Below are 10,091 nucleotides of genomic sequence, written 5' to 3' on the forward strand. Positions count from 1 at the left end.
TCACCTATTTGTGATTGCAGGGGTCGATTCATAGATCCTGGCCCCGCCTCTTCACTGAATGCTACTATGTCCTCTCTCTCTCTGCTCCATGAGCTTTATCAAACCTCGCCTTAAAACTATGTATGGTTCCCGCCTCCACTACGTCACTTTCTAGGCTATTCCACTGCCTGACAACTCTGTGACTGAAGAATTACTTAATAACATCCCTTTGACTCATCTGAGTCTTCAACTTCCACTTCTCCTTGTGTCTGTGTTCCATCTCTGGAACATCCTGTCTTTGTCCACCTTGTCTATTCCGCGCAGTATTTTATATGTTGTTATCATGTCTCCCCTGACCCTCCTGTCCTCCAGTGTCGTCAGGCCAATTTCCCTTAACCTTTCATCGTAGGACAATCCCCTTAGCTCTGGGACTAGTCTTGTTGCAAACGTTTGCGCTTCTCGAATTTTTTGACGTGCTTGACGAGATGTGGTTTCGAAATTGGTGCTGCATACTCCAGTATGGGTCTGTAGCATGTGGTATACAGAATGCTGAATGAGTCCTTCCTGAGGTATCGGAACGCTATACTTAGGTTTGCCAGACGTCCGTATGCTGCAGCAGTTATCTGATTGATGTGCGCCTCAGGAGATGTGCTCGGTATTATACTCACCCCAAGATCTTGTTCCTTGAGTAAGGTATGCAGTCTTTGGCCACCTAGACTATACTCTGTCTGTGGTCTTCTTTGCCCTTCCCCGATCTTCATGACTTTGCATTTGGCAGGGTTAAATTCAAGGAGCCAGTTGCAGGACCAGGCTTGTAGCCTGTCCAGGTCTCTTCGTACTCCTGCCTGATCCTCGACCGTTAGATTCTCCTCATTAACTTCACATCATCTGCAAACAAGGACACTATTGAGTCAATCCCTTCCGTTATGTCATTCGCATATACCAAAAACTGCACAGGTCCTAGGACTAACCCCTGTGGAACCCCACTTGCCACAGGCGCCCACTCTGACACCTCGTCACGTACCATGACTCGTTGTTGCCTTCCTGTCAGATATTCTCTGATCCACTGCAGTGTCTTTCCTTTTATGTGTGCCTGATCCTCTAGCTTTTGCATTAACCTCTTGTGAGGAACTGTGTCGAAGGCCTTCTTGCAGTCCAAGAAAATGCAGTCTATCCACCCCTCTCTCTCTTTTTTTGTTTCTGTCACCTTGTCATAAAACTCCAGTAGGTTTGTGACACAGGTTTTTCCTTCCCTTAAACCGTGCTGGTTGTCTATTATATGCTTGTTTCTTTCCAGGTGCTCCACCACTCTCCTCCTGTTGACCTCCATGACTTTGCATGCTATACACGTTAGTGACACTGGTCTGTAGTTTAATGCCTCGTGTCTGTCTCCTTTTTTAAAAAAATGAGACTACATTTGCCTCAGGTAGTTGCCCAGTATCAATGGATGTGTTGAAGATCTTTGTTAGTAATACACACTGCATCTCTGCTCCCTCTCTAAGGACCCACGGAGAGATGTTGTCTGGTCTCACCGCCTTTGAGGTATCAAGTTCACATAGCAGCTTCTTCACCTACTCCTCGGAATGTGTACCTCATCCAGCACTTGTTGGTGTACCTCCCTGTTCTGATTTCCTGGAGTCCTACCAGTTTCCACTGTAAATACTTCTTTAAATCTCATGTTGAGCTCCTCACATACCTCTTGGTCGTTTCTTGTGAACTCCCCATCAGATTGCTCCTGATGCTCCTGATGTGTGTGTGTGTACTCATCTAGTTGTAGTTGAAGGGGGTCGAGTCATAGCTCCTGGCCCCGCCTCTTCACTGGTCGCTACTGGGTCACTCTCCCTGAACCATGCGCTATATTATACGTCTGCTTAAAGCTATGTATGGTTCCTGTGTGTGTGTGTGTGTGTGTGTGTGTGTGTGTGTGTGTGTGTGTGTGTGTGTGTGTGTGTGTGTGTGTGTGTGTGTGTATGTGTGTGAAGAGAGAGAGAGAGAGAGAGAGAGAGAGAGAGAGAGATTAGTTTTTCTTTTGCACATACACCAGCCATCCAAAAATATTAGGATGTTTAGATTTCGCACCATAAGTGAAATATTTACACACATTTATCTCAGGCCTGAGGAGATTCGACCCAAAGAGCAGAGTGACAGTATGCAGTATATGCCAGACTAAACAATACTCTGGCGCCTAGTGAAGCTAGGCGTTTAATGCAGAGTAGCTGGCACCTGGCTGGTGATTAGCTTTTCACCCCTCTCTCTCTCATTCAGCAAGGCTCCCTCCCACTCGCTGCAGCTATAGTCTCCCTCTCCCATTCAGCGAGGTACCCACTCACTGTAGCTGTAGTTTCCCTCTCCCAGTCAGCGAGTCTCACACTCACTGCAGCTGTAGCCTCCCACTGCCAGCCTTTGCCAGACACCTCTCTATATTTGCGACAGCTGGCAGGAGCTTGGTGTCAGAGACACGTCACCTCTCACACTTCCACTCGCCTCCCTACACCTCCACACTCACAGCTTCACACCAGCAGTTGTACCTACACCGGCTTCTGTCTTTATATTTAAACCTTTAAAATAGTATCGATATTTCCTCCACTTATCGCAAAATGAACATCCATAAATCATCCAGATTTAAAAGTCTCAGTAATGGAAATGTGTAAGGCGATAGAGGATGCATTGAGAAAAAGATGTTATTAATTTACGATCGGGTAAAATTGCATCTCATTTTTTTTCTTCAACATTTCATCTTTTGATTCTGTATCTGGTGCTTTCTCGAAAGTCGGAAAATTACTAGAAGTATAAAAAAAAACTGGAAATTAATCTCATTAAAGATTTTGTCCTTGGAGAACCTTCTTCGAAGAAAGCCAATAGTCACATCGACTATTTTTGTTCAAACTTTAGGGCCACTGTCTGGAATCTCTAGAATCTGGAAAAAAAAAGAAATTATTCTTCGTGTCAATCCTCTCTCTCTCTCTCTCTCTCTCTCTCTCTCTCTGTCTGTCTGTCTGTCTGTCTGTCTGTCTCTCTCTCTCTCTCTCTCTCTCTCTGTCTATATATATATATATATATATATATATATATATATATATATATATATATATATATATATACATATATATATATATATATAAAACTGGGATGCTTAAATGTGCGTGGATGTAGTGCGGATGACAAGAAACAGATGATTGCTGATGTTATGAATGAAAAGAAGTTGGATGTCCTGGCCCTAAGCGAAACAAAGCTGAAAGGGGTAGGGGAGTTTCAGTGGGGGGAAATAAATGGGATTAAATCTGGAGTATCTGAGAGAGTTAGAGCAAAGGAAGGGGTAGCAGTAATGTTGAATGATCAGTTATGGAAGGAGAAAAGAGAATATGAATGTGTAAATTCAAGAATTATGTGGATTAAAGTAAAGGTTGGATGCGAGAAGTGGGTTATAAGCGTGTATGCACCTGGAGAAGAGAGGAATGCAGAGGAGAGAGAGAGAGATTTTGGGAGATGTTAAGTGAATGTATAGGAGCCTTTGAACCAAGTGAGAGAGTGATTGTGTTAGGGGACATGAATGCTAAAGTAGGAGAAACTTTTAGAGAGGGTGTGGTAGGTAAGTTTGGGGTGCCAGGTGTAAATGATAATGGGAGCCCTTTGATTGAACTTTGTATAGAAAGGGGTTTAGTTATAGGTAATACATATTTTAAGAAAAAGAGGATAAATAAGTATACAAGATATGATGTAGGGCGAAATAACAGTAGTTTGTTGGATTATGTACTGGTAGATAAAAGACTGTTGAGTAGACTTCAGGATGTACATGTTTATAGAGGGGCCACAGATATATCAGATCACTTTCTAGTTGTAGCTACACTGAGAGTAAAAGGTAGATGGGATACAAGGAGAATAGAAGCATCAGGGAAGAGAGAGGTGAAGGTTTATAAACTAAAAGAGGAGGCAATTAGGGTAAGATATAAACAGCTATTGGAGGATAGATGGGCTAATGAGAGCATAGGTAATGGGGTCGAAGAGGTATGGGGTAGGTTTAAAAATGTAGTGTTAGAGTGTTCAGCAGAAGTTTGTGGTTACAGGAAAGTGGGTGCGGGAGGGAAGAGGAGCGATTGGTGGAATGATGATGTAAAGAGAGTAGTAAGGGAGAAAAAGTTAGCATATGAGAAGTTTTTACAAAGTAGAAGTGATGCAAGGAGGGAAGAGTATATGGAGAAAAAGAGAGAGGTTAGGAGAGTGGTGAAGCAATGTAAAAAGAGAGCAAATGAGAGAGTGGGTGAGATGTTATCAGCAAATTTTGTTGAAAATAAGAAAAAGTTTTGGAGTGAGATTAACAAGTTAAAAAAGCCTAGAGAACAAATGGATTTGTCAGTTAAAAATAGGAGAGGCGAGTTATTAAATGGAGACTTAGAAGTATTGGGAAGATGGAGGGAATATTTTGAGGAATTGTTAAATGTTGATGAAGATAGGGAAGCTGTGATTTCGTGTATAGGACAAGGAGGAATAACATCTTGTAGGAGTGAGGAAGAGCTAGTTGTGAGTGTGGGGGAAGTTCGTGAGGCAGTAGGTAAAATGAAAGGGGGTAAGGCAGCCGGGATTGATGGGATAAAGATAGAAATGTTAAAAGCAGATGGGGATATAGTTTTGAAGTGGTTGGTGCAATTATTTAATAAATGTATGGAAGAGGGTAAGGTACCTAGGGATTGGCAGAGAGCATGCATAGTTCCTTTGTATAAAGGCAAAGGGGATAAAAGAGAGTGCAAAAATTATAGGGGGATAAGTCTGCTGAGTATACCTGGTAAAGTGTATGGTAGAGTTATTATTGAAAGAATTAAGAGTAAGACGGAGAATAGGATAGCAGATGAACAAGGAGGCTTTAGGAAAGGTAGGGGGTGTGTGGACCAGGTGTTTACAGTGAAACATATAAGTGAACAGTATTTAGATAAGGCTAAAGAGATCTTTGTGGCATTTATGGATTTGGAAAAGGCGTATGACAGGGTGGCTAGGGGGGCAATGTGGCAGATGTTGCAAGTGTATGGTGTAGGAGGTAGGTTACTGAAAGCAGTGAAGAGTTTTTACGAGGATAGTGAGGCTCAAGTTAGAGTATGTAGGAAAGAGGGAAATTATTTCCCAGTAAAAGTAGGCCTAAGACAAGGATGTGTGATGTCACCGTGGTTGTTTAATATATTTATAGATGGGGTTGTAAGAGAAGTAAATGCGAGGGTCTTGGCAAGAGGCGTGGAGTTAAAAGATAAAGAATCACACACAAAGTGGGAGTTGTCACAGCTGCTCTTTGCTGATGACACTGTGCTCTTGGGAGATTCTGAAGAGAAGTTGCAGAGATTGGTGGATGAATTTGGTAGGGTGTGCAAGGGAAGAAAGTTAAAGGTGAATACAGGAAAGAGTAAGGTTATGAGAATAACAAAAAGATTAGGTGATGAAAGATTGAATATCATAATGGAGGGAGAGAGTATGGAGGAGGTGAATGTATTCAGATATTTGGGAGTGGACGTGTCAGCGGATGGGTCTATGAAAGATGAGGTGAATCATAGAATTGATGAGGGGAAAAGAGTGAGTGGTGCACTTAGGAGTCTGTGGAGACAAAGAACTTTGTCCTTGGAGGCAAAGAGGGGAATGTATGAGAGTATAGTTTTACCAACGCTCTTATATGGGTGTGAAGCATGGGTGATGAATGTTGCAGCGAGAAGAAGGCTGGAGGCAGTGGAGATGTCATGTCTGAGGGCAATGTGTGGTGTGAATATAATGCAGAGAATTCGTAGTTTGGAAGTTAGGAGGAGGTGCGGGATTACCAAAACTGTTGTCCAGAGGGCTGAGGAAGGGTTGTTGAGGCGGTTCGGACATGTAGAGAGAATGGAGCGAAACAGAATGACTTCAAGAGTGTATCAGTCTGTAGTGGAAGGAAGGCGGGGTAGGGGTCGGCCTAGGAAAGGTTGGAGGGAGGGGGTAAAGGAGGTTTTGTGTGCAAGGGGCTTGGACTTCCAGCAGGCATGCGTGAGCGTGTTTGATAGGAGTGAATGGAGACAAATGGTTTTTAATACTTGACGTGCTGTTGGAGTGTGAGCAAAGTAACATTTATGAAGGGGTTCAGGGAAACCGGCAGGCCGGACTTGAGTCCTGGAGATGGGAAGTACAGTGCATGCACTCTGAAGGAGGGGTGTTAATGTTGCAGTTTAAAAACTGTAGTGTAAAGCACCCTTCTGGCAAGACAGTGATGGAGTGAATGATGGTGAAAGTTTTTCTTTTTCGGGCCACCCTGCCTTGGTGGGAATCGGCCAGTGTGATAATAAAAATAAAAAATAAATATACATATATATATACATATATATACATATATATATACATATACATATATATATATATACATATATATATATATAAATATATATATATATAGCGTGTTGTAACCACGAATAAGTGGTATTTAATCAATACCAACACTGCGACTAGCCGGGGGATCGAACCCGAGTTCTTTTAGCCCGCCGCATGGTAACCGAAAATTCCACAACGCTCTAACCCACGGGACCATCCAATCCTACAATAGTCACACACCCAGCAGAGCTAGGCGCTGTACCGTGATCTTTGGACATACGATGGTATGGGTCCCTCAAAGCTAATTTCATTCTACTCCCCGGTTGGTGTACTAGCCTCCACAAGCAGGATACATCTTATTGCAACCACGACCGAGTGGTATTTAATCATTGACAATGCGATTTGCCGGAGGATCGAACCCGTGTTGTTTTAGCCCCCTTTATGGTAAACGAAAATTCCACAACACTCTAACCCAAAGAACCTTATAATCCTACAAGAATGACGCACCCAGCAGGGCTAGATGTTGTACCGTGATCCGAGAACTTGCGATGGTGTTGGTGCCTCCGAGTTAATTTCATTCTACTCCCCGTTTGGTGTACGAGTATCAACAAGCAGTACATATCGTATTGCAACCACGAACTACTGGTATTTAATCAATAACAACACTGCGATAAACTGGGTGATCGAACCCGAGTTGTTTTAGCCCCTCTCATAATGAGCGAAAATTCCACGATGCTCTAACCCACGGGACCATACAATCCTACAAGAACAACGCACCCCGCAGAGCTTGGTGTTGCACTGCTATCCTAGGACATACCATGGAGTGGGTGCTTAAGGGCTAATTTCATTCTACTCCCCGTTTGGTATATATCATATTGTAGCCACGAACGAGTGGTATTTAATTAATAACAACACTGTGACTAGCCGAGTGATCGAACCCATGTTGTTTTAGCCGGGCTCATGGTGAGTGAACATTCCACGACGCTCTAACCAACGGGACCATAAAGTCCTACAAGAATCACGCACCGAATAGAGCTAGGTGTTGCCCCGTGATCCGAGGACATGTGATGATGTGGGTGGTGCAGAGCTAATTTTATTATACTCCCGTCTGGTGTCTCCACAGACAGTATATATTGTAACCACGAGCGAGTGGTATTTAATGAATAACAACACTGCGACTAGCCGGGGGATCGAACCCGTACTGTATTAGCCCGCCTCATCGTGCGTGATTCTTATAGGATTGTATAGTCCAGTGGGTCAGAGCGTCGTGGAATTTTCGCTAACCGTGAGGCGCTAAAACAACACGGGTTCGATCACCCGGCTAGTCACAATGTTGTTATTGATGAAATATCACTTGTTCGTGGTTATAAAAATGGTTTACCTACCATGGTGTGTTTTTTCGTCTCGTGTGATGTATCGTCTTGAATTCATTGTCTTAGAAAGTATGTCCCATATGTTAATTTATGCGAATTTTGTGAACTGAAATCCATCGATGTCAGGAATACATTGCAATTCACGTGCCTGAAATTATAGTTAATGCAGGCTTAGGAACGTATTGCAGTATTACCTCCCGGAGGAAACAGTTCCATTGGAAGCGAGAAGCACCTCAGTCAAGACTCTGCAGACTAAGTTTCAGCCACAAGGCTGTAATGTAATTATTGCTATAGGAGCATCTGCTGTTCCAGATGATTTAGTTACTTAGAGCCTCTCACAGAGGAAATTGTCGCACAAATACTCGAGAAACTGCAAGTAACAACACGGGAATACTGTTAACCCTTAGCTAAGCCCAGACTAACATGGATCTCATCATCGCCACAGTCAGCAATAATCCATCAAGGAGCACCTTCGTTACTCCAGGTATTATCAAGGAACTGCTGCACTAACGCAGGTAACACCAGACTACTAAGAAACGTCTCTGTCACCTCACGTAACGCCGGTCTTCCAAGAAACACATAACAGCCTCTTTTAACACCAGTCTTCCAAGGAACTCGTAATCACCTCAGGTAACATCGGTCTTTCAGGGAACTCTTGATGACCTCAGGTAATACAAGACCACCTTGGAACCCCTTGATCACTTCAGATAAGACAGGCCATGAAAGAACTCTCCTTCAGAACAGCTAACACCAATCTTACAGGAACTCAGTCACTTCAGGTAGCAAAAATATCAAAATTAACTTCATCAAATCTTCACGTAATAACAAACACATCAACAGACCCATCAAGATACCGCATATAGCATCACACTGTTGAAAACAAGAAACAACACAATAAATAAGGACTCGCAGAACCGCAAGACCTATCAGTTAGTAAAACCTCTGCTCACATCACGCTTGACGTGCGTTCTGATTGTGACGATCCCTGGGATCGCCAAGATTGCACTTTCTGACGTCTTGAGTTATATTTTTCATTTGTTTATTTAGGATTAAAATTCATTTTTAAAGGATCTGTACATTTTAGCCTTAACAAGCTAAGAACAAAAATATAAATTCTTCTTTACAGGGAACGTTCAAAACTGGACTCTGAGACTCGGAAAAAGTTTTGCTCCCAGATTAGAATAGGCTGCAGTGAGGTTTTTGTTCGATAAGGTAACTTAGGAATACATTCATTAGGATAACGGTCTTGACACTCCCAAAATTTGACATATAAAAAAATTAAATAAAATCTAGTTATAATCATGATATAACACGGAAGATCAAATAAATTTTCCGAATTAATGGATATATTATGTGTATCGAACTAATTATGCTCAATAATATATCGACACATCAAAGGAGGCGTATTCTACCTACCCGGAAACCAGTTCAAGTTCTCGGTTATCCACGAGGACGCTGCGGGGCTTGCCCTAAGTACATAGACTGGAGACCCTCAAAGACATTACTCAGAGCTTCTCAACCAGTCTTGGCTAGGTGGTAAAGCCGATTGTGATGCCTCCACTCCTCCCAGCGTATTACACGGCAAACTCGACCACTTCTGGGCGACTCGTGTTGAGAAAGCTTACATTAGCCAATTTCTGCTTGCTTTGCGTTATTTTTGCTTGCCTGGAGTTGTAATATGCGCCTTGCGTTGTTCAGCTCGAGGTGTTGTGGCTGTTAGATGTTCAAGCCCCTAACACTTAAAGCCTCCTTTACTTCCTCCTTCCAACTGTTCGTGGGACATCATCTACCCCTCCTTGTCTCCACGGATTTATTTACCTTCTAGTCATTCTATTTTTTCTTATCCGCTTGCATAAGTTACCTTAAAATTACTTTTACCTCAATAACTTCTAAACTCCACCCTCCGAATTCGCTGTATAAAGTCCATTCCACTCCACCCTCAAACATAGCATCTTCACTTCCTTCAGTCTCCTCCTCGTGATAACATTGAAAATCCATATTTCACACCCATGTAAAAAGTACTGGTACCACTGTACTCTGGTATATTTATCTTTGTTGCCTTATACAATGTTCTTTGTTTCCATCTTTCCCCTGGGTTACTTCTATTGTCTACCTCGTCTCTCACAGGCCCAACTGCCCACAAGTCCTTTCTTAACACATTTACTTCCTCCATTTTCTCTCCCTTCAGTCTGATGTCCAAACTTTCATTGCCTAGGTTTCTGCTTACTCTCATCATCATGTTTTTTCCCTTCTTTTACGTTCCTTCCGAAATTCCTCCGCTGTCAATAAAACTCCTTCTGAGAATTTGTCCAAAATACACAACGAGCAAATGTGAAACTCCCACTTTGTAAAAAAATAAAAATTATCCATAAATTCCGAGAGTTTTTCATCTCCCGGAGCCCAGCCATGGGCCAGGGTTGTCTGATG

General features: G+C 42.7%; 1 protein-coding gene across 1 annotated transcript in view; it reads right to left on the reverse strand.

Annotated features, from left to right (window-relative positions):
* The window catches only part of LOC138854986 (synaptogenesis protein syg-2-like), a 29,086-nt gene extending 19,424 nt beyond the window's left edge, over positions 1 to 9,662 (reverse strand). Inside the window, exon 1 of the mRNA XM_070101418.1 lies at positions 9,543 to 9,662. Within this exon, the coding sequence (XP_069957519.1) occupies positions 9,543 to 9,662 (120 nt within the window). The remainder of the gene's footprint in view (positions 1 to 9,542) is intronic.
* Between the last annotated feature and the right edge of the window lie 429 nt (positions 9,663 to 10,091).

The sequence above is a fragment of the Cherax quadricarinatus genome, chromosome 77 (assembly GCF_038502225.1).
Source record: "Cherax quadricarinatus isolate ZL_2023a chromosome 77, ASM3850222v1, whole genome shotgun sequence".
Classification (NCBI taxonomy): Eukaryota; Metazoa; Arthropoda; class Malacostraca; order Decapoda; family Parastacidae; genus Cherax; species Cherax quadricarinatus.